Raw genomic sequence first — 23,852 nt, forward strand, 5'->3', positions numbered from 1 at the left:
TTCTCTTTGGGTTTCGATTTCCCGTACTGTGGGCGATTTTCCGGACACCTTACATATATGTATGTATATATATATATATATTATTAAACAATATCGAATTTAATAAAGGCGTTAAAAATTCCACGAATTTAAATAAAAGCAGAAATATTAATTTTTTTAATGTTAGAAACACTACACTTTGAAAACATTCAGTTTTATGTGATAAAATGTATCTGTATATTTTTACATAAGAATTTTTTTCGTTTTTAGCTAAATAAATTATATCCATGCATAAGACATATAATATAAATTAATTTGCTTTAATGATGCTTTTTATTTCTACTTTGTAAATATATAATATAATATATTCTGAATATATTAAATCTAACAATAAGTGGGAAATATACATTTTTAAATAAAGAAATATTTACAATGTTATTGAATTATATAATGATAGATAAAAGAAAATTTGATTAATTTGAAACAACAATAAATATTACTTCCTTTTTCCTCACGTCAATATAACATGATATATTACATATGAGATATTTGTATATATAACATATGATACTAGTGTATGTAAGTATCTATGTACATGTAACAACTATTATAAATTGTCAATATTATTTTTGTTGATGCTGCATTGTTAATTTTGCTATCTCTTTACCTAATGTATCAATATTGTCCTGTAATGTAATATTAAATAGTAATATAAAAAAATAACAAACATTGATAAATTAACTATGTTATATGTATTTCGTTTCAAATAATAAATATTATTATGCTATGCTATGACAGAACGATCACTTTTTGGAGCATAAAAAATTTATATATATATATATATATATATATATATATATATATATATAAATTTTTCAATCAATTGAAATATAGTGTAATACAAGAAAAATTATACATAAGATTTTGAAAGTATCTAATTGTAAGAGGTACTTTTGAATCTCGTTGATATGTATAAAAGTATATAAAAGTATTAAATTTCTTTCATAATTATAATATTAAAATCAAAGTGATTTTTTAAACTTATTCTTTATATTTATCATATTTTTCATATTTGTCAGAATGCATAATAAAATATTTCAAAAGTGATCAGTTTACTATGCATTATTATTATATGTAATATTTTCATTTATATGATTTTATTTAATGTACTTACTTTTAAAGTAATATTTTTTAATAATGCATCTTCAAGAACTGCTTGTAATTTTTGATTTATTTCTAAAGACAGTTCTAGGGTCATATTCTCATCTGAAACTCGATGATTGTAAACGGATGCCATGATACCTCCATGTCGTGCTAATTCGGCCTGCACAAAATTAGAATAGAAAATATGTATATATATTACATATTTTATACATATAATCGTTTGATCTCTAAAACTTTTTAATTTACTAAAGAATTCATTTTCTCACACTTACTATATCTCTTCTGCTTTTGATACGCTTGGATGTAAAAAATAAAGACTCTATTATTATTAATATGTAAATAATGATATAAAGTTGAATTTTTACTCAACATTAATATTGAGAAAATTAATTATATCTATTTTTTATAATGATATTTTCATAGAATCTCATTTAAGAAAAATAAAAATTAAATGTTTTAAATTATATATTTATATAGATATATTTATATTTATATAGATGTATTAATAATATAAGTTGAATAAAGCATATATATATTTTTAAATTACTTTTGCAATATATCGATAACTGTAAAATTTATTTTATATTTGTGGTTATGTATAAAATCAAATTAATTAAAAAAGGTGTTGCTTTTTACCTTATATTTATCTCTTTCATTACATGCCAAAGCTCCAAAATCTTGATGTAAGATATAGTTTTGTATTATTTTTGTTTTTTTCTGTAGCTCTTCTACCAATGTTTGTGTATGTTCCTCTAAAAAGTCTAATTTTTCAGCTCTTTTTACATTTATCTTTTGCAGTTTTATAATGCGATCCATTAGTACTTGTTTATTAGCTTCTATAGAATAAATGTGATCACTATTAGCATTGTTATCTGATAAGGCACCGTTTAATGTATCGCCTAAAAAGAATCAAAGTTTTTGATGTCAAAATTCAATATAGCTTCAATTTATTCGTTAATAAGAAATAATATGAATTTATCAACCTGTTAAAGAAGTATTAGATCCTGTTCTGGATGTAATATCCAATGAATTACTGGGAGATGCAGCTTCAAACATCTCCAATTTTCTACGACATTGTTGTAATTCTCGCGTCATCTCCTTTATGGAAATTTGATGTTTCCTTTTCAATACTGCATTTTCACCTTGACTATCCTCCAATTTCTGAGCAAAATTTTGAGCTCGTTGAGTTTGTTCAGCGACATGCTTAGCCAAAATTTCGCACTCCTCTCTTCGTTTTTTTCGTTCTTGCATCAAATCTTCTTCCAAAACTTTGATTTTATTAGTCAATTCATTAATACAGTCGTGTAACGGACCGTGTTCGGATTCGAGATCACTCACTTTTGTTTGAATGGCAATAAACTCGGATTGAAGACGTACATTTTTGTCTGTGAGTTTTTGCGTAAAATCTAACATATCCGCTTCTTTTTGACGACATGCTTGCATGTCAAATTGCAATTCTTCATTAGCCGATCGTAATTGTAATATTTGAGTTTCAGCCGATGCTAGACATTCTTCTTTACTGTATATTAAATAAATTTACAAATATTAAATAAATAGTTTGTAATTAAAATATCATTTAATAATATTAAGATTTTATGTAATGTAAATTTTAAAAAAAGTTGTAAGATTTAAATAAATTCATCAAAGAGAAGATTTTTTAAATGATGATTGAATAAAATTATGGTCTATAAAAATAATAATTTTTGCCATATTTTTTACATGTATGCAAAGTTATATTTATATTTTTTATATATATTATGATATATTTACAGTAATGACATTTCACATATTATATGATATTATATTCTCATAGCATACTTACTGTTGCAACTGGAGTTTTAATGCTTCTAATTGAGAAACTTTATTTAATAATTCAGTGATTTGCTCCTGACGCTGATTTGCAACAATTTTTAAGTTACTTAAATTATTTGCATTGTGTAGTCGAGCCTTCTCAGATTCTTGAACTTTTAGACTGAGTTTATTATTTTCTTCTATTAAATTTTGTTGTTTAGATTTTAATATTTCTAATTCTTTTTGTAATTGAAGCCTTAATGTTTCTTTATCTTCCGTAACATGTCTTTCTAAAATTAGACGCGCTTGATGTTCTTTTAATTGTTGATCCAATGTCACAGCTTTATTTTCTTCGGATTGCTGAAATTTCCGAAATGATTCTTGAGTTTCCCGGCGTATCTGTTCGCATTCTTCTTTCATATCATTTATTCTCATCTGCAATATGTTTATTATATATTATTATTACTATTAGAATATATCATATATAATAAATATTATATCATATTATTGATAAATATATCATATTTACAATCAATTTTACGAAATAATTAAAAAGTTGTAAAGTGATGTTTGAACAATTTTTTTCAGAGATTTATCATTATGTAAGATTTCGATTTAATAAATTTTTCAAATTAAAAATATTTCCTTGTATATATGAGTTTTCTGCTTATCAAGGCACAATTATTACTAATTTAATACAATAGGAAAAATGCTAGTAATAATTTAATATTTAATATTTATTAAAATGAGATTCAATTATTACTCTCGCATAATTTAACATACTCTTACAACTTAAGCTGTGAAAAATATTGCAATGTATGTTTACCAAAGCTTTATCTAGTTTTTGTTGAGTATCCTTCTGTAAGTCCATTTCAGTCATAAGTTTGTTTTGCGTCCACTTCAGTTTGGTTTCCTTCATTTTAGTATCTTCTTTTAATCTTTCTATTTCCTTTTGAAGATCAGTGATCTCACGACATTTTCCATCCATAATGTTACATATTCTTGTACGTTCACCTTGCGTTTGGCGTAACTTGTTTTGCAATAATTCTTGATCTTTTAAAAGATCTTTAACTTTGCGTTCCGCGCAATCTTTCGCTCTGTTATACATATTACGAATTAAATTTTACAAAGCAATTGTATGAATTAATTTAATGTATAAATATCGGTTTATTAATGGATTAATGACTAATTAGTTGCATTTATGATGAATCTGATTTTCTCAAAATCATTATATATTATAACTGATAAAGTATTGTTCAAAAATATGAAAAATACTTGAAAAATATTTCCCATTTTTAATTTATTGGATTTATTCTTTTTATATGTATATGTATACTGCTTTTAATTGATTTAAATATCTTCATACTTGAAATTTCATGAAATTTCATTTTGCAATTATGTCTAAAAAATAATATAAATACCAAATTACAGTTTTTCTTATACATACCTCTGTGAATCAATCACCTGTTTCTCGCTAGTTGCATATCTCATAACCATATCTTCCTTCTCCTTATTAATTGCTAGACATTCTTTTTTTAGAGCTTCTTGCATATCCAGTGATGTATTCAAATCAGCTGTTAATTTATTTATAGTTTTTTCCAAGTTCTCTATTTGTAAGATAAATGTATCTGTACTTGTTTGTGTTTCACATAATGATTTGTTCAATCGATTTGACTTTTCTAAATGTTCAATTCTTTCTAGCAATTTTTCATTCTTGAGTTTTAAATTAGTATAATCCTCTAATAATGTAAGATGTAATGGACGCTCTAATGAGCCTAATTTTAAAATATTTGACTCTGCCAAAGTAGTAGGATTAGTTGAATCTTTCTCATGCATATTGTTATGCAGTTTTTCTTTGTGCAGAAAATTATTTTTATTTTCATTTATTTCTGACAATACATCTCCTAATGCTTGTTCATTGATATTGTAATCTAATCTATCTACATCATTTTTTTGGAAAATATATTCTTCCTCATTTAATACTTTATTTTTAAAATTATTATGTAATTGTCGTTCTGCATTCTCCAAATTATCAGATATTTTATTCTCTTTTATACATGTAGATAGATTTTCTTTTATACATGTAGATAGATTTTCATCAATTTCACTATTTGTTATACTGTCTAACTTATCCTTGTTTGTGTCATGATCTGGTATTACTATACAATTTGTCATATGACTATTACTCGCATTTGTTGTTAAATCTGTATCCAATCCAGTTTTTCCAATCACATCTTTTAAAAAAGGTTCATTATTAGTATAAAATCCCATCATAGTATTGGTTTCAAAAGATTTTGATATGTGATTGTATTTCATTGCCAAATGTTGTGGTAGTAGAGCTTTCTCCATAATATTTGTCGATTTTTCCGTGATAAAATTGAAAAAATTACGACTTTTATTTAAAAGTTGAACATTTGATTGCATTATTGTTATTGGATTTGTCAGGAGAGACATTTTAACAAGTTTACTGTCATCAATTAATGTTGGTCGAGATGTCAAACTATTTTGCACATGGGCATTTAGCGTTGAATTTGACCCATTTTCCTTACATATATCTTCTTTCTCATCTTGATTTTTCTCGTTTAAAATTTTATTATTTATCTGTGATTGTAAATCTATTATTTCTTTACAAGATTGTGTTGTTTTAAGTACACTAGTTTCTTCAGCAACAGTCTGTTCTTTTTTATCATGTTTGTCTTTTATTAAATTATTTTCATACACATTAATAACTTCTTCATTTGCGGAACATTGCAAAGTAAGTGAAAGATTTTTGACTTCATTCAATTGATTAAATAATGTTTCTTCTTCATCTGTGCATGTTATATTTTTATATGCACATATATCATTTTCAGATTTATGAACTTTATTTCTGACTAGAAATGAATCTAAAGATGATACTGGTACTATGGATAAAGAAACACTCATATTATTGGAAAATGAGTCACAAAGAAGAGATTCATTGTTATTTGAAAGGCAACTCTCACTTTTAGATAAGTGACATGTTTGAAGTTTTACATTAGGAATGTTGGTAATAGACTTGTCAACATTAAATCTAGTCAATAAATTAATGTTATCTGTCATCTGATAATTCGGTCTTCCATCATTTTTTCTTGATAATGCTGAATCGCTTTTACTTCTGAATATATTACTTCTACAATGATTATTTTGCAAAACATTCTGTATCATCATTCCTGGTTGCAGACAAAAATAATTATTTTAATCAATATGTCTCTTAAATTCAAGTACAAGTTTTGATATTAATAAGTTGTACATATTAAGTATATTATTGCAACATCTCAGAATTATTTGAAAAATATAGAACTAATTTTCCTTTTGAATTACAAGTAACATCAAAGAGAAGCATTAATTTTATACACATGTATATTAAGAAAGAAATATATATATGTATATACATATATAAATTTATTATGTATAAAAATATTTTTTCCCATTATAATGTTAATATATATTCTAAAATAAATACATGTGTGCATGAGTTTAATATAACTGTATAACGCATACAACAATCTAATATACTGTGAGATAAATATATTACATATTTCTAAACTGAATTTATACCTTCGCTTAATCGAACGTCTTGCTTTGGAATAAAATTAGCACCATCACATTTTTCCATAAAATTCGTTTCGTCATCGAGAAACTCTGATTTTTCACTCATCTTAATTGAAATAGCTAATCAGCGTATAAAACTGATTTTATTTCATTATTTCACACAATCGGAAATGTAAATTAACAGTACCGAAGACATTTATTCATTTCTGATATAAGAAACAAGCTGTGATACTTAAAGTTTTCTATAAAATTGAAAAAAAGTGATCTATGAAATAAAGGATTGATTAGAAATTATATCTGCGCGCAGCTGTCAATGATTGAAAACTACAATCTACAATCAGTATTTCCAGAATACGTATATATGTCAACGATGTATATATGCATGTATGCATGTTCATATACAGTATAAACATAAAGATATATATGTGAAAATATATATATGTGAAAGCATAGATATATAAAATACATAGATGAGTTTATGTTGCAATGATTGGATCTCTATATAGGGATTCTGTCTACCCCTAGTCAGAAGGAAGACTGAGAGGTGTCATGGCCTGCTTTTAGGGCTGCGTTCGGAAACATCATCCGAGTGTACACTCCGCGACAACGATTCGTTCCGTGGCTCCTCTCTCGCGGGGCAAGGGGAGCGTAGAAGTGACCAATCAGCTGGCAGCGTGGCAGTGGCTGATTGGTTAGAGGCTACGCTCCCCTTGCCCCGCGAGAGGGACCACGGAACGAATCGTTGTCGCGCAGTGTACTTGGGTATCATTTTATCCTTGTTTAACATTCGGTGAACAACAAGGATAAAATGATACCCGAAGGCATTCGGATGATATTTCCGAACGCAGCCTAGATCCCCATTGAACTAATTCGCTGATTGGTTGCTCACTGTTGACGCGTCCTGTCTGCACCAGACTTTATACGAACAGATCTAATGTTACGTAATTGGCTATCGAATAGGGAATTTTTAAAGTTCAAAAAATTTTTTTCTATTTGACAGATTTGACAGAATCATCCTAACCCCTTCTAATCAGCTGATTACATTAATGAGATTAGATTTATATGCTAAATCACTTTTTCAGATCGGGGACATTCTTTTGAATATATAAATAAATACACATACATACCCAATTATTTTGCTGAGTCACAAGCATCCTTAGAAAAATAACAAAAAAAATTGATATCATAAAGTACGCCGGTGTATGTTCATTGTTCACTTAACAACACTCTGCAAAAGGCTTTTTTTATTTTTTTTTATTTTAATTCATTTTTTATATCATAAGATAAGATAAGATACATCATATTTTATAGATTTATTTATTTACTTCATTATACTTTATACATTTTATGTACATCTCTTGCAAAGTGTTAATAGATCGTACATAAGATTAATTGATATTGCATTGTTGACGAGAGTTTTAAATATTAAATAAATAATTCATTTACAAACTAATATGAATTTACATTCGAAAATATTTTGTGAAAGACGAAGGTATTCATATACATATTATTTTTATTATTTAAGGACTATTGTGTCTGTTAATTAATAGTGTATTATTTTTGATAGTATATTATTAAATTATACATGTAAATATGTGTGTAGATATATAAAAAATTTAAAAACTTTACGAATTACCTTTTGATTAATTCATTTCAGATCGCAGATACCATTGTTACAGGTGGTTGTCAGGAATTATGCTAATACATACAAACAATGTTCCACGGAGAAGAAATATAAATTTTCTAAAAACACACAAAAATCTGTTACGTCATATGCACCATATGTTGCTGTAGCTGCATCAGTTTTAGGTATATCCTATTATGTTTTTAAATATAAAAGGAACATTTATACTTTAAATGCAACACAAAATATACAATGTGGTCAATTACGAAAGGATATGAAGGTCTACACTATGGAAGAAATAGGAAAACATGATAATAAAGAAAATGGTATTTGGGTTACCTTTAGACAAGGAGTATATGATATAACAGAATTTGTAGACAAACATCCAGGTGGTTCCTCAAAAATTTTGATGGCAGCAGGAGGTTCAATTGATCCTTTCTGGTCAATTTTTGCCAATCACAATACACCTGAAATATACTCATTATTAGAATCTATGAGAATAGGAAATATATCAGAAGAAGATGCTAAATCTAATAAGAATGATTTGTATGACGCATATGCAAATGAACCTACTAGACATAAAGCTTTAATAATCAATGGCCATAAACCTTTCTGTGCAGAACCACCATCTTCGATGTTAGTTGAAAGTTTTATTACACCAGTGTAAGTTTTATATATGGTATTTAAGTTTTCTCTTTATTATATATAATTTATATTATATTTTAAACTTTATTATATTGATATTATGTCTTTTTTCACATATAGTGATCTCTTCTATGTTAGAAATCATTTACCAGTTCCAGAAATAGATTTAAAAGATTACACATTAGAATTAGCTATAGAGGGGGAGATTAAAAAGACACTTGATTTTGAGGCAATAAAAAAGTATGACAAGCACACAATAACAGCAGCTGTCATGTGTGGTGGAAATAGACGATCAGAAATGTCAAAGGTATATAAAAATTAAGAATTCTGTTCATTAAGAATTCTGTTCAGAATATTAACAATATTTATATAGCATTTTATTTATAGGTAAAAAAGTTGAAAGGAATTAACTGGAATGTAGGCGCGGTTGGAAATGCCACGTGGAGTGGTGCACGATTATGTGATGTATTAAGAGATTTGGGAATCAATGAAGATGCATTTAATCATATTCAGGTATCTTTTTCAATAAAAAGTAGTTTACAATTTTTATAGAAATATTGTTATTAAGTTCTGCAAACATTAATGCTATTCTTCTTCTGATTGCTTGTGTCAAAGTATTTTATTGATAGAATATTCTAAATTAATTTCTGGTATATATACTTGTAAATAATCTATAATTTGCGCTTAAAAATGCACTAAAAATTCTCTCTGAAAATATTGATATCTTTTCATCAGTTTGAAGGATATGATTTAGATCCATCTGGTGCACCGTATGGTGCAAGTATTCCAATCGCGAAAGCTATGGATCCAAGAGCAGATGTGATTTTAGCATATGAAATGAATGGTAAATCATTAAGCAGAGATCATGGATTCCCGATTAGAGTAATCGTTCCTGGTGTTGTGGGTGCGAGAAATGTGAAATGGCTTAGTATGGAAAATTTTAAGACTAATATTGTATATTTATATATAATTGTTGAATTCATGTGCTTATGACTCAAAATATTTATTTGATAGATAAAATTTGCGTTTCAAAGCAAGAAAGTCAATCGCAATGGCAGCAGGGTGATTATAAAGGATTCTCTCCGAGTACAAATTGGGATAATGTAGATTTTAGTAAATCGCCTGCGATACAAGAAATGCCCGTAATATCGGCGATATGCGATCCACAAGATTCAGATGTAGTTGAAATAAAAAATGGAAAAATACAAGTAAAAGGTAAAGTACAAAAATAATAATGAAATGTAATGAGTATCAGAATCTCTGAATCAAACATTCAACTTGAATCGTGAAATTAAAATTCAATTGTAATCATAGAATATTGCAAACATAAGAAAATAATATATATAATAGTTGAAATATATATTATATTTATGTATACTATGCTAGTCATATTACTTATTTTGGTTGCATTTATACCTCTATATAATTATTTTTTTTTTACAAAAGTACTCATAAAATAAATTTTGTCAGGTTATGCATGGTCTGGTGGTGGTCGAAAAATAATCCGTGTCGATGTAACAAATGATAAAGGTAAGGCAAAAAATAAAAGCTCGAATTATCCTTATTATTTTCTTTGTTTTTATGGTTTCTTATTATTAAATTTTTTATTTTGTTTAAAGGAAAAACTTGGTATACAGCAGATTTGGTAGAAGATCTTCAAGCAAAGCAAGGTCGATACTGGAGTTGGTCATTATGGAGAGTGGAACTTCCAGTTGAGAAGAATATTAATGAAATTGAAATTTGGGCAAAAGCAGTTGACTCAGCATATAATGTTCAACCTGAAAGCTTTGCTAATATTTATAATATTCGAGGATTACTTTGCAATGCATATCAAAAAGTTAAAATTCAATTAAAACAATAAATATGAATTGGCTACTTTTTTCGACTAGTAAGTAATCTGAGCTTGTATCTTATGAATTAATCATTTGGGTGTGGCAATTATATAATTGCCAAAATTCCAGATAATAGTACTATGTTATATTGATTATATTGATAAATCATTTATCAGATTAATTACAATCAAAAATATCGAATTTATTATATTATTGATATTAATGAGATTGATATTAATGAGGTTGATATTAATGAATGATATTATAGGTTGATATTAATGATTGATATTATAATGATATTTATTGATATTTATGAGAAAGTACAAAGTAAATAAATTCTTTTAATTATAATTTTTTTACATAATAACTTTTGTTCTTTTAACTTTTTTCAAAAAGGAAAGACTCGATTATTTGAAAAAAAAATATATATACAGATATATTATATTTATATAGTATATTTATATTTTATATATCAAAAATGTAATGTACATTATTATGTATATTATGTTTTACATTAAATAAAACTGAATAAAATAAGAATATGTTTGTCTATTCTTATTATTTCTATATATTATACAAATTATCTATAAATGTATTCAGAAAAAAATTCCTAAACGAATATTTAGATTTTATTATGATCTGAATATTTGTTACGCTTGTCAAATAGATTCTTTTTCCTAATAAACAATAGTAGAGATATAATTTTGAAGATAAAATTTGTTACTGTAATGAGAGATTGCTTAAATAAACAAATATAGAATTTATTATCGAATCATATCTTTAAATATCTTATAAATCTTATATCTGATAAACATATTTTAATCGGTCGATTAGATCAAATTAGATTATAAATTTAAATTCTCTGTCGATTATGAATTGTAAACATAGGGTTCAAATCTCCGCTAAACGGGGTTTGCATCTTTGCTACGCAAGGTTCGAGTCTTTGCTAGACAAGATTCTCGATATTCTAAGTTTGAGGTTAATTCAAGCAGGTTGCATTCTGGCTGACACACACACAAGTTCTAACCTTGAAATATTTTTCCAACAGATAATTTTGGATATAAATGATGTTTTCGATTCTATTATAATTATTCGTTACATACGCGATATTATAAATTATATTCATTATAGTTGTTGAATTATTAAATTTAAAGAAATTGGTAAGAATTTTATATATTGAATGATCTTTCTCTTTATCTGTCTCTTTTTCTCATCATTCTATAATTTCACATTAATGTAAATTATAAATTTTATAAAGATATATATTAATTGCTTGATGTCACTAAAATTTTTTAGACATTAATAAATAAATATATAAAGTTAAATATTTTTATTAATTGTAACAAAACAAGTTAAATACAAGTTAGATATTTTCTTTTAATCTTTTTTGAAAAGTAACTCTTAAAAAGTTCAATGCACTGTTTGAGATTCTATATGTATTCATATTATATGGAAAAATTATTCTTAAATGTTATACATGTTCTTAGGTTTTATTAAGTATGAACAGTAAAAAATAATTTGCTATATAAATGGCTATGAGAAAAAGAAGTGGCTCTGGTGCCAAACGTCAACACAAATGCAAACTAGTACCAATCTACGAGAGTTTCTTCAAAGGTGAAGATTTAACCTTAGCTCATCCAAATTTTTGGAATGAATTGTTTCTTATTAAACCCATGGTATATATCTTTTACTATATATATATTTTTATACTATATATTTTTATTAAGAACTAATGTGTACATGTGCGTTAATAATTCCAACAAGTAATCTATTTAATCTTGATTTGTACTTTGTTATCATTTATGAATTTTGTGGACTTTAATTATTAAAACTTAATTATTATTGTTCATGTATGAATACTTTCGATTGTTAATAACTAATACGACTTATTAAATAACTATAACATATTTTATGTAATGTATAAAGATAAAAATTATGAATTCAAGTTTATATATTTTTGATATATATAAATCATTTAATATATTAAATTGTTATTGATAAATTTTATTTCTTATTAGAGAATATATATATATATATATATATATATATATGTATGTATATATAAATAAAGATGAATATAATATTGTAGGTACCTCATATTGAGAATGAAATCTTGCATATGACATCAGAACAATTAAATGCTAGTAAAGAAAATCTGAATGCATTAGTATGCCATTGTGTCGATACATTAGTTGATGAACATCCATTTAGAATAGTATATGCATTGCAAACTTTAGCAGCAGTTATCCAATCTATGTACAAAAAAGCTAATCAAGGAGACTATGGGTTTAACTTAATAGACATTTTAGTAGGGTTTGATTCTGCAGAACAGAGAATGACAACATTAATGCAACATTGCAATAATTTTTTAACAGGTATGAGAGAGATATAAATGAATAACGATTTAATTATAAACATTTATATATCTTAATTAGAAAAAAAAAGATTGGGTAGCAGAATAATGAGAAAAAAATTGATTCTTTTAGGTGAATATCCTGATAGTTTGAAAGCTTTGTGCCTGAAATTATTATTAATAATAGTTACTGGTATGGACAATATCAGCCAAAATACCTTATTGGAATATGTAATGCTAAACAGTGTTTTTGAATCATTAATTCAGGTATATTAGAGTTATTTATAAATCACATCATTTTTTTACATAAAATTTGTATAAATTTTATGTAAAAAGAGTTGTATTCTAATGTAAAATTTATATTTAATGTTATATTGCAGTTATTGAGAGATACAGCTAGTAGGAATCGCCATGGTCATGATGTGGTTTTATTATTAACACTTCTAGTCAACTATAGAAAATATGAGAGTGCAAATCCATATATTGTTAAATTGTCAATTTTGGATGATGAACTAGCTCTCAATGGATACGGACAAGCTATATCAGGCTCATTAACGGAGTTTTGTCGACAATTCGCTCAACAAAGAGCAGGTATTGTAAAATATAATAGTATAATTTCTTTCTTCTAATTAGAAATCTTTTTCACCAATTTCTCATGAAATTTTGTGTAATTTAATTTTAATATATCTTAGACAAAAAAAAAGATGCCAGATATATTAAATCATTATGATAGAAGACTAGATAACTTCTCTACAGGACTTTTTCTATATTGATATTGTACAACATATATATAAACATTTCTCATTGCAATAATCAATATATTTCCAGAGATACAAGCTTCTTGGTTATCCTCTTTGACTAGTATAGTCGGTAGCATGTTTATTGGAGAAGAAGAAGCAAAAACACAACAAGTTCGCGCGAATAATGCTTTACTTTTAGCTCTGTACGAGGCTACACACTTGAATCGTAATTTTGTAACTACTCTGGCCTATACGCAAAGCGATACCAGTGCACCTCCGTCACCGAATAATACATTGGGCCCGAACGCGGTAGCTCCTGGCGCTTCGCTACCTGATGTTACGTCTCAACCATTTAATTTATTAGCGACTTTTCTACAGTACTGGTAAGAGAAAAAATAAATAAACACATAAAATATACATATTTATGCATTCATGTGCTTAAGTATAAACATACATTTAATAATTTGCTATTTGATAACTATATATTTGATATTTATTTGTATTACAGTTCAATAGTTATGCAAGTCATTAGAACTGAGGCTATAATGAATAACGTGAAATTATGTTTCTTGATACTAAGCTGTATTGCAGAGGATCAATATGCAAACAGTTTGATGCATGATGCAAACTTGGCATTCAGAGTTCAATTACATAGGGTACCTATGCATCATAGAAAATTACAAGACAAAGTAGCACCTGCTCAACCACTTGCAGCTACATTACTCGGTATTTTCTCTTAATATATGTTTTAAGAGTGCAGAGCATGGTTTTTTTAGAAATATCATAAAGTAAGAATCAAATAAAAAGGGTTACTTTAATAATACAAAATTTTATTAAACTAATAAGTTATTATATTACTTAGACTTTATTTTGAATGAGTTATAATAAATAATCCTTTCTTTGTTTTCCATCATAACATATACTTGCAAAGATATGTATTGTATGTGTATCTTATTTATTAATTATAGATCTGCTTGTTGAATTCATAACATCGCATATGATGAAGAAATTTCCACTCGAATTATATCATCAATGTATCGGCGTTCTACAAAGACTGCTATGTTATCAAAAGAGATGTCGTGTCAGACTTGGTTATCAGTGGCGAGATCTTTGGACTGCACTAATCAATTTGCTAAAATTTTTAACAACACACGAAAGTCACCTCATTAAGAAAATGAACATATTTCCGTTAGCTATTCAGGTAAAGAATAATTTATATAGATAGAGCACACAAAATTTATATAGTTGAATTTATATAATTGAACATATAATTTTTAACATAATACCTTTGTTACTCTTCAAAACAGGTGGTAAACATTTTAAACTTTTTCATTACATATGCTGATACATTCCTGTCATCACCCAATAGTTATGATGAATTATTTTATGAAATTATTCGTATGAGGCTTATCTTTACCAATTTAAATGCTATGGGTAAGTGGTTAATAATAATGTAAAAATCTTTATAAGATTATAAGTAAAAGATATATATGTTTAAAATATAAAATATATGATATTTTATATGAAAATATTTTAGCACTGAGATATTCGACTAGTGAATCGTACGAGTACAAAGAACATGCACTTAAATTAACAAATTCTCTTGTGAATGTGAGAGATATAGTAAATCATTTTCCTCCAAAGATAGCTGCATGGCTAGCGAAAGAAAGCTTGTCGACACCAACGGAACAACAAATTCTAGCTATCATAATACAGAATTATGACAGTCTTGCTTTAAAATTGCAAGATAATCTGGATCAATATGAGAGATATTCAGAAAAGCCTAATCATACTGCATTTTTTGAAGAAATGGTAATTACAAATATAAATAATATATAAAATTATTACATGTGTAAAGTTTATATAGTTTGTATATTTCATGCTGTATGAACCTTATCTGTTGTCTTTTACATTATATAATATAAAAGATAACAGATAAGGTTCATACAGCATGAAACACATGCAAATAACATAAACTTTATGTAATAATTTTATATATTATATTATTTGTATTGTTGTCTTTATATATATATAAAACAATATTTGAACTTATTTTAATTCATATTAAAATTATTATTTCTAAAAATTATTTCAATAAAATTTGTTATATATATGTATAGTTATATTTTCAGAAAAATTATATGCAAGTATTATTTTAAACATTTTCAGGTAACTGGTGTAATAGTAGATACCCGGGCTTCGATAGATCTTAATACCTTAGATACGCAAAGTATATTAGAAGAACTTTCAAATATTTCATAATGTAAGAGTATGTATATTGCAATATATTTTCAACATTGTGGCTATTACTGTTATTATAATATATCCTTGTACCATGCATCCCAGTTTCTGTTCTAAATTATTTAAGGTTCCTGATCTTATACTGATTATTATGATATTAGGATGATATTATTATGATATTAGAAGCAAGAAATTTTCTGAAATATTCATGTTTATGAAAACAATTTACATGAATTTAATTTTATTATTTACAAAATTGAAGTCAACAATCTATGTATTAGCATGTACATATGAATACTTATAGTTAAATATGAATACTTATGGTAAATATATGAATAAATACTTATAGTTAAATATATCAATAAATTTTCTTTTTTTCAATGATCGTACATTTTACTAAAAATTTACTTTAAACATGTTATATATGATAAAAAATAAATAAATAAAACATAAATATAAATAGAAAATATTTATTACAAATATGTAATAAATATATATAAAAAATTTAGATAATATACATTATATCAATTTTATTTTCTAAATATATACTGTACATGTCTTCTTTAAATGTCTATTTAAAATTTATATTGTCAAAATAATGATTTATTTGTTCCAATGATAATTCATTAGTAACTGAATTGTTTATATCATGAACTTCGAATGAAGGTATCGATCTAGTTGAAGCTTTGCCAATAATAATTATATAAGGAAAGCCTAATGCACGAGCAAGTACAAATCGTTTTCCAATCGTTAAATGTGTACGATCATCCAATACTGTATCGATATCGCGTTTGCAGAGAATTTCAGACAATTGCTCGATATATTTAGATGAGTTTTCTTCTTTACTACCAGCCTGTGAACAATAATTTGGCATATAATAAAGCATGATTTTTAAATGAAAAAACTGCATTTATTATTACCTTTGGTGGTATAATGCATACTGTATATGGTGCTAATTTCACTGGCCATCTTATCTCATTAATTGTGGATAAAATTTCAATAGTTAACATAATGATACGACTTAATCCTAGACCAAAACAACCCATTACCACAGGTTTCAATTCATTTTGCTCCACATACATTGCTTTTAATGGTTGTGAATATTTAATATTTAATAAAAATGTGTGCCCTATCTGCAATCATTATGATGTAGTGTGCATATTTATTTTTTTGTGATATTTGCATGCTTATATCTGTTTTCTACATCAATTAAGCAAAGCAGAAGTACATATAAATCCTCAAAAACTTCTATATTACCTCAGCAGCAATATGTCGCTGTAATTCGTTTTTACACTGTGGGCAATTTGTCGTCTTAGAAATAGTTTGATTAATAGAAAAATAGCATGAAGGACACTGAAGTATAACATCTTCGCCAATATTAGATATATAATGATATTCATGTGATATTAAGCCTCCAATTGTTCCTACATCTCCTATGACTTTTAATAAATTATTAAATAATTTTTTAATTTGTCATAGATTTTTTAAATTTTATATATAGATTATGTAGATTTCATAAATTAGAAATATGTATAAAATAGAAATATGTTATGCACACCTTTTTCATATTTTATACCAATCTGTTTAAAAATATTATTGTAAGACTCGCAAACTAGATCATATGTATATTGTGCATTATCCAAATTAGTATCAAATGTATACAAGTCTTTCATAATAAATTCTCTGCTTCGTAGAAAACCAAGCCGTGGTTTCATTTCGTCTCGCCATTTGCTAGAAATTTGATATAACCTCAAAGGTAATAATTTAGTTGAAAGAGATCCTGTTGATGATATTAAGTCACAGATAGCTTCTTCATATGTCTATAATAACATAGGAATATTCAAAGGTACATATTTTATATGAATAAAATAACATCATTTAATCCACATTTATCTAGCATATTATTTAGCACTAGTGCAAAAAACTTCTCATATTAATCAAATACATTTAAAGAGAATTATATATAATTTTGAAATATAATTATTAATTTTCAAAATAATTGTTAATAATTAATTTAGTTACCACTGTTATTATATTTTTTTAGTTTTTAATTAACAAAAACAAATTAGTAACTATATTTAAAATAAAATTTAAGGCAGAAAATTAATATATTTTTTGCACCAAAATATTTTCTTGCAGAAATTTTATTTTTGACTAGCTAATAGCTAAAATTTAATATATGTTAAGATTAAAATCTATTTTTTATTCAATTATGTACATTAATATATTGTAATAATAATATTGATATATTTTTCTTTAAGCAATTTTTAATCAAATAAAAATATGATATAGATGTTTTCTTACTTACTGGGCTTAATATGTATTCTTTCTCATGCCTATCTTTAATTGTAAATAATTCGTTTTTATTAGAGTCATATCTGTTAGTTTTTTTCCATAGCGAGGTAGAAGTTAATGCTGGAAGTAATATCTTTTCTGCACCAAGATTTGTCATTTCTTTATCCACAAGATTTATAAGCTTATTTAAGACTCGCATTCCCAATGGCAATAGTGCATACATGCCAACATTACATGGTTTAATAATTCCATACTTAATCATTAACTGAAATTACAATTAAATTTACAAAAAAAGCAGTTGAAAATGCAAATACGTCAAGTCAAGAAAACTTGGCTTAATGGAATTTTAATAGAATATATCAAAATATATATTTGGAACTTAATTTGTTAAAAGAAATGCCAGTCTTTAACAATTTTTACTAGATTGTTATTATATTGAATAGGAAATTATATATTCGTAATATGCATCTTTTAAAAGAAAAATTGAAAGATTTATCTAGATAAATCGTTAAGAGTTTCTCCTCTTTTTAATTGATATTTAAAGTTGGAAAAAGAGGACATACCTTATGACTTCGAGATATTTCTGTTTTGTCTCCAGTATCGGATAATTCAGTTGCCATAGGTTGAAATATTTTGGACATTCTACTTAAATTAATCATTGTTTTACTTGCCATTGTAGAAAATGTTTGTCAATATATACAATAACATATACATTGATTGGTAAACATGAATGTTACCGGCGATAATTTCCAAACTTGCAAATATAATTTAAATCAGCTGTTCCTTCCTAGTTAGGTTACTTCCTAGTTTTTAGTGTCCCTAGAAACCACTAATCTCTTCTAGGGATACTAGTTACTTCTTTTCGAGTGGTCGGTTCAATCGCTCCAGGGTAGTTACTATAAGAATGACTGTGATTGGTCAATAATATGGTTACATTCTTCAGAAGAATGGCTATGATTGGTCAACGTATGGTTACATTCTTCAGAAAAATAGCTGTGATTGGTCAGTAACGTCTAGTAAACTATCCTGGAGCGATTGAATCGATGACTCGAAAACGCTATAAAACTATATTCTTTCGCCGCACGAGGTCATTAAAGTCAAATTGCTGTAGCAGATCCGCTTGAAGTTAGCCCGTCATACTCCTGTTGCGTCATATCTGTCATCTGTCACATACACATCATACACTATTCGTAGCGTTCCTGCACCGATTTGCGTGCTCTACGCTCCGTGTATGCGCACACATGCATACATTCCGTTTGTGACGATCGCACAACGCAATCGCACCGATCAGTCATCGTCATCGCTCTGTTTAGTTGTCATTGTCGGTCGGCAGTCGGCAGTTAGTTGTGATTCGTGCAAGTGGCCGGTACGTGAATTTTCGTCGCGAATGCGCTCGCCTTCTCGTCCTCTCGTTTTGCTGGCTTCTCGCCGTCATCGCTGTGCGATACATATTTGTAAAATCTGTGCATCGGTACAAACGCCACAATGTCAAGCCACGAGCCGATGCTCATAGCCACGGACAGCATCGATGGTATCTGGCCCTTTTTACAGAGCGTGAGTCTCTCTCGAGTTGATCTTTTTCTATTGTTATTATTATGTCATTTCATCGTGCGGTCTTTCAGCGATTTTCACATTACGATAACAGGTTCGCGCATTTTTCTGTTTTTTACCGATTAACGATTAAACTTGGACGACACGCGCGTGTATGTGTATTACACGCGAGGCAGAAATGTCTCGTTTAGGCCAGGTTGCAGCAATATTATTATTTTAGATTTAAGCGAGACTTATATACGTGTCTATCTTTATCTTTCTTTCTAAATAAATAAAAGCAGACACATATTTAAGCCTTGCTTATTAAAGCCAAAATGACATTTGTGCAATCGGGCCTTAGACCGGGTTGCTCTAACATTATTTTGGATTTAAGCGAGATTTAAATATATGTCTATCTTTTATCTTTCTTTCTAAATAAATAAAGACAGGTATATATTTAAGTTTCGCTTAAAGCCAAAATAACGTTGGTGCAACCGGGCCTTAATACCATGAAAATAAACATATGTCAACGTTTTATACATACATGTGCATATGTGCCTCTCTCTCTCTCTCTCTCTATCTGTTCAAGCGTCTTATTAAACGTGATAATGTTGATATTGATATTAAAGAAGTTTTATGCTAGAATTAAAGTTAGGTTTTGTAAAAGATAAAAGCATGCAATCTCTTGTATTAAATTATATTAAATAATTTGTAAAATCTCCATATTACGATTATATTCTGGAATTTAATGCAGGACTACTGGACAGTGTATATTACATAATTTTATTTTTCTGAAGGAAAAATTTCGATTAGTTTTTTATATCGTGATAATATATTCCACGCGTCAAGTATATTAATGAGCAACGCTAATTTGTATAAGAATTTCTCCAATTATATTTTTTTATCGTATTTTTTAAATATTTTTTTCTTGTTACATCGACAAATCATAATCGACAAATCATAATCAGAAAGATAGATCTTTTTAACTTTACGTTACTGATATATTATATCTTTGATATATTATACCTTTTGTGTGTAAAATATACATTTGGAATTTTCAAAGAAGAGGAAAAAATGTAGAGAGATAAAGAGAAAATTCCAAGAAGATAAAGTATTTAAAAATAGATATGTGGAAATAGATATGTGAAAATAGATTACATTTTTTTTACAATAACAATAAGATAGATACGCTCAGTTTCTAGAAGGAAAAACAAAGAAATGAAGTGCAAAGTGCGACCAACAATAAAATGAACGACAGAGCTATTTAAATTGTACAATTTAGCAATTGTCTAGATTGTAATAACGTAAAAAAGGGGGATACCGAATTATCAAGCGTAAAACGTTACACCGTTTATTACTCTCACGTTTCATTCCAAATTCCTAACTAGCGATCTCGTTCACTTTCCATTTCGATCCAGCCGGTCGCTCGTTTCGTGAATGCGTATGTATACGTTATGTCAAGTTAAATTGACGGCAATAGCGCACTTATCTTATCATCGGGTGGCGCGTGCATGACGAGACACGATTAAAATGTAACATGAGAGAAAATAAAATATAAGTTTTGTCTGGCTTCGTATCAGCTTACAAAGAAATTACCGAAAGTTGCTCGAGAACCGCCGATTACATATATTAATATTCTATTTTGGTCACGTTCGCCTTCGTTCTCAAGGGCGCCTTATATCGGGCGACTCGTGTCTCGTGGAAACATCGTGTCCCTCCCTCCGCCTCCAGTCGACTTATGTTCTCCAGAAAGTATTTCTGGACATTCTTAAACAGTTGTATCTCGTGCTTTCGAATTTTATACTTCATACCGTACCAGTTTCTTTACACATGTCTCTTTTTTTCAATGAGTTTATCATTCATTTGTGCGATTAAATTTGATTAGAAAAGGGAATGAGAAATATATACTTTTCTTCATTCAAAAATAAAAAAAGATTTTAATAGATAATAAGTGTGAAAATTAAATATTTTTTCTAGAGAAACTTTTTTCTATTATTAATTTTAATATCAATTTTTTTTCCAAGATTGATATAAACAAATTTTGTATAAATATATTGTTGCAGATTGATTGGAGAGATCCATGGCTAGCTGCCTTAATTATTTTTCACATAGTCATCACAATGACTGCGTTAATGACAAGGAATCATGCAAATTTTCAGATAATTTTGTTTCTTGTACTATGTAAGAGTTTATTTTGCTATAGTTATTGCAATTCTATTTCTAGAACATTTTATAAAATTATCTCTCTTTCTCTCTTTCTGTTTCAGTACTTCTGGTTTATTTCTCAGAAAGCATTAACGAGATTGCAGCAACAAATTGGATGTATGTATTAATTTTAGCTGAAGCACTTCACATGCAACATAAACCAATTTATTCTTCTAGATTTGTACTAAATTTTAACTTAATAATTTGTTCATGATTTTTACAGGGTATTTTCTAGACAGCAATACTTTGATTCCAAGGGTTTATTTATATCTGTTGTCTTCTCTGTACCTATTTTAATTAATTGTATGATTATGGTGGTAAGTACATGTAATATTAAAAATACTATATTTACCTTGAGATTGATTAACTTTATCTTTTGACATTTAACTATATGACTATTGCAAACAATTTTTCAGGCTAGTTGGCTCTATCAATCAAGTCAATTAATGACAAGCCTAAGACGAGCACAATTACGACAACGGGCAAAAAATCGTCAGTTAAATGGAGAAACGACGAACGGCAAACAACTGATGATAACGCGACCGAAACACGAATAAAATTCATCAGCCATCTAGTCATAAACAGTGGAATACGAGAACAAGAGAAAGCGCAGGGCATATATTTTATTTAATTTAAGGACAAAGTGCAGATTATATATCTACATTGACTTACAGCTAGATAGTCTCACAGAGTGCTGTGTATACTTTGCCATTGTCAATTCGATGATCGCTCCGATCTCAAACGCAAAAAAAACGTTAATTAACCTAACGAAGAAAAAAAATACATTTATTTGTGCAATCACACAGAATAACACATCAGAGTTGCCTAGTCAAACTTTCCGTTAAAATGTATCTTATTGTGCCGTATTACAATTTTACGAAATTAAACCATTCGATGACTTTAGGAAACAAAATTGGAGAGAAAATCAGTATAAACAATAATAACAGATAAGCATGTATGATAATATGGCTAAATATGTTATTATTTTAATGAACATTCCGAGTTCATTTCCGTTTTTTTTGATATTAAGATTCAGATTGATATTAAGATCCAGATTGTAAATCAAAGTGTTCTTAATGTATTATAATTAATGTACTTATTACCTAACACATAGTGGATATACATTATTACACTTTCAATTTTACTATAATAACTCTGCTGTAAAGAAATAACACATAATTAAGGGTCCTAGTACACAAAATTTGTATGGATATGCGTACATGTGCGAGAATAAATGAATGAATATATATATAAATCTACAAATGTGTACGTATGTGTGTGTATATGTGTGTGCAAATAGTTTTTTGAATTAAAAGTGCTTTTGAGAAAGAAACAGTAACTCCAAAGAGTGTTGTATTGCCTGAATTGTATATTAATGTAAATTGATACGTATTACCTTGCCGCTTTTATATTTAACATGCGTTTCATCATTTTAAGATAATAAAATACTTGTTTACATATTATCGCATTTTTGCTGCGTCGCATTTTTTGTTCTTCCTTTTCTACGTGATGCACGTGCTGACTCAACAAATTGCATCTCATTAATTATACATTCATGAACTTTATACATTCTTGCAATCAATATGTACGTCAATCATTTATGTAAAGGTGCAATGTCATTTTTCATTTGCTATTAATATAGCATTGCTTAGGAATCAATAAATTATCAACAGAATAAATAAGAAGTAACTGCATTTTTTATTTTATTTCTTATGCTACATCTTTTTATAATTATATATTTCATAAATATGCATATTTATATTTCATAAATAATTTTTCTCGGAATCTGCATCTTTGATATTTATTATTGAAAGAGTTTGTTTCCCATTTGTTAAATAGAAAAAGAAAAACAGGTTTTTCCTACTTACATATCAAATGGA

The 23,852-nt window shown here is 27.3% G+C and overlaps 5 protein-coding genes across 8 annotated transcripts; 3 read left to right on the top strand and 2 right to left on the bottom strand.

Moving 5' to 3' along the window:
- Positions 1–454: 454 nt before the first annotated feature.
- LOC105251688 (coiled-coil domain-containing protein 186) lies at positions 455–6,850 on the bottom strand. Of its 3 annotated transcripts, XM_011258654.3 has the most exons (10): positions 6,514–6,850; positions 5,919–6,125; positions 4,382–5,837; positions 3,761–4,031; positions 2,966–3,369; positions 2,127–2,662; positions 1,780–2,042; positions 1,416–1,439; positions 1,154–1,303; positions 455–665 (listed from the first exon to the last, which is right to left on the bottom strand). In XM_011258654.3, exons 1-10 carry the CDS (start codon positions 6,611–6,613, stop codon positions 603–605), a joined length of 3,474 nt encoding a protein of 1,157 aa, XP_011256956.2. In that variant the 5' UTR covers positions 6,614–6,850; the 3' UTR covers positions 455–602. The 3 variants fall into 3 exon arrangements, with proteins under 3 accessions (XP_011256956.2, XP_011256954.2, XP_011256955.2); XM_011258652.3 differs by having other exon boundaries at positions 4,382–6,125; XM_011258653.3 differs by lacking the exon at positions 1,416–1,439 and having other exon boundaries at positions 4,382–6,125.
- Positions 6,851–7,834: 984 nt separating this feature from the next.
- Positions 7,835–10,790, top strand: LOC105251687 (probable sulfite oxidase, mitochondrial). Of its 2 annotated transcripts, none has more exons than XM_011258649.3 (8): positions 7,835–7,999; positions 8,165–8,794; positions 8,897–9,083; positions 9,164–9,289; positions 9,512–9,704; positions 9,791–9,991; positions 10,247–10,306; positions 10,396–10,790. In XM_011258649.3, exons 1-8 carry the CDS (start codon positions 7,962–7,964, stop codon positions 10,635–10,637), a joined length of 1,677 nt encoding a protein of 558 aa, XP_011256951.2. In that variant the 5' UTR covers positions 7,835–7,961; the 3' UTR covers positions 10,638–10,790. The 2 variants fall into 2 exon arrangements, with proteins under 2 accessions (XP_011256951.2, XP_011256952.2); XM_011258650.3 differs by lacking the exon at positions 7,835–7,999 and having other exon boundaries at positions 8,165–8,316; positions 8,403–8,794; positions 10,396–10,785.
- Positions 10,791–11,591: 801 nt separating this feature from the next.
- LOC105251686 (armadillo-like helical domain-containing protein 3) lies at positions 11,592–16,078 on the top strand. The gene is made up of 11 exons (XM_025413765.1): positions 11,592–11,768; positions 12,096–12,284; positions 12,698–12,983; positions 13,095–13,228; positions 13,342–13,552; positions 13,790–14,084; positions 14,210–14,427; positions 14,670–14,902; positions 15,009–15,135; positions 15,239–15,513; positions 15,871–16,078. The coding sequence occupies exons 2-11, from the start codon at positions 12,138–12,140 to the stop codon at positions 15,961–15,963; spliced, it is 2,019 nt and encodes a 672-aa protein (XP_025269550.1). The 5' UTR covers positions 11,592–11,768; positions 12,096–12,137; the 3' UTR covers positions 15,964–16,078.
- A 414-nt stretch (positions 16,079–16,492) lies between these two features.
- Positions 16,493–19,034, bottom strand: LOC105251684 (probable proline--tRNA ligase, mitochondrial). The gene is made up of 6 exons (XM_011258646.3): positions 18,801–19,034; positions 18,251–18,502; positions 17,501–17,762; positions 17,200–17,381; positions 16,863–17,075; positions 16,493–16,795 (listed from the first exon to the last, which is right to left on the bottom strand). The coding sequence occupies exons 1-6, from the start codon at positions 18,909–18,911 to the stop codon at positions 16,514–16,516; spliced, it is 1,302 nt and encodes a 433-aa protein (XP_011256948.1). The 5' UTR covers positions 18,912–19,034; the 3' UTR covers positions 16,493–16,513.
- Positions 19,035–19,327: 293 nt separating this feature from the next.
- On the top strand, positions 19,328–23,578 carry LOC105251683 (transmembrane protein 18). The gene is made up of 5 exons (XM_011258645.3): positions 19,328–19,791; positions 21,831–21,948; positions 22,035–22,089; positions 22,196–22,289; positions 22,389–23,578. Exons 1-5 carry the CDS (start codon positions 19,723–19,725, stop codon positions 22,527–22,529), a joined length of 477 nt encoding a protein of 158 aa, XP_011256947.1. The 5' UTR covers positions 19,328–19,722; the 3' UTR covers positions 22,530–23,578.
- Positions 23,579–23,852: the final 274 nt, after the last annotated feature.

Source organism: Camponotus floridanus, unplaced genomic scaffold (genome assembly GCF_003227725.1).
Source record: "Camponotus floridanus strain SB8 unplaced genomic scaffold, Cflo_v7.5 scaffold7, whole genome shotgun sequence".
Classification (NCBI taxonomy): domain Eukaryota; kingdom Metazoa; phylum Arthropoda; class Insecta; order Hymenoptera; family Formicidae; genus Camponotus; species Camponotus floridanus.

Coding starts and splice junctions, on each gene's coding strand:
- LOC105251688 (XM_011258652.3), bottom strand. CDS start 6,613: ATGAGTGAAAAATCAGAGTTTCTCGATGACGAAACGAATTTTATGGAA. Junction 3,370..3,760: donor AAAAACTAGATAAAGCTTTG/GTAAACATACAT, acceptor AACATATTGCAG/ATGAGAATAAATGATATGAA. Junction 2,663..2,965: donor TTAAAACTCCAGTTGCAACA/GTAAGTATGCTA, acceptor TTTAATATACAG/TAAAGAAGAATGTCTAGCAT.
- LOC105251687 (XM_011258649.3), top strand. CDS start 7,962: ATGAATTTACATTCGAAAATATTTTGTGAAAGACGAAG. Junction 8,795..8,896: donor GAAAGTTTTATTACACCAGT/GTAAGTTTTATA, acceptor TTTCACATATAG/TGATCTCTTCTATGTTAGAA. Junction 9,992..10,246: donor TGGAAAAATACAAGTAAAAG/GTAAAGTACAAA, acceptor AAATTTTGTCAG/GTTATGCATGGTCTGGTGGT.
- LOC105251686 (XM_025413765.1), top strand. CDS start 12,138: ATGGCTATGAGAAAAAGAAGTGGCTCTGGTGCCAAACGTCAACACAAA. Junction 12,984..13,094: donor TTGCAATAATTTTTTAACAG/GTATGAGAGAGA, acceptor TGATTCTTTTAG/GTGAATATCCTGATAGTTTG. Junction 13,229..13,341: donor TTTTTGAATCATTAATTCAG/GTATATTAGAGT, acceptor GTTATATTGCAG/TTATTGAGAGATACAGCTAG.
- LOC105251684 (XM_011258646.3), bottom strand. CDS start 18,911: ATGGCAAGTAAAACAATGATTAATTTAAGTAGAATGTCCAAAATATTT. Junction 17,763..18,250: donor AAGAATACATATTAAGCCCA/GTAAGTAAGAAA, acceptor ATGTTATTATAG/ACATATGAAGAAGCTATCTG. Junction 17,076..17,199: donor AGCGACATATTGCTGCTGAG/GTAATATAGAAG, acceptor TAATGATTGCAG/ATAGGGCACACATTTTTATT.
- LOC105251683 (XM_011258645.3), top strand. CDS start 19,723: ATGTCAAGCCACGAGCCGATGCTCATAGCCACGGACAGCATCGATGGT. Junction 22,090..22,195: donor ATTGCAGCAACAAATTGGAT/GTATGTATTAAT, acceptor TGATTTTTACAG/GGTATTTTCTAGACAGCAAT. Junction 22,290..22,388: donor TTAATTGTATGATTATGGTG/GTAAGTACATGT, acceptor ACAATTTTTCAG/GCTAGTTGGCTCTATCAATC.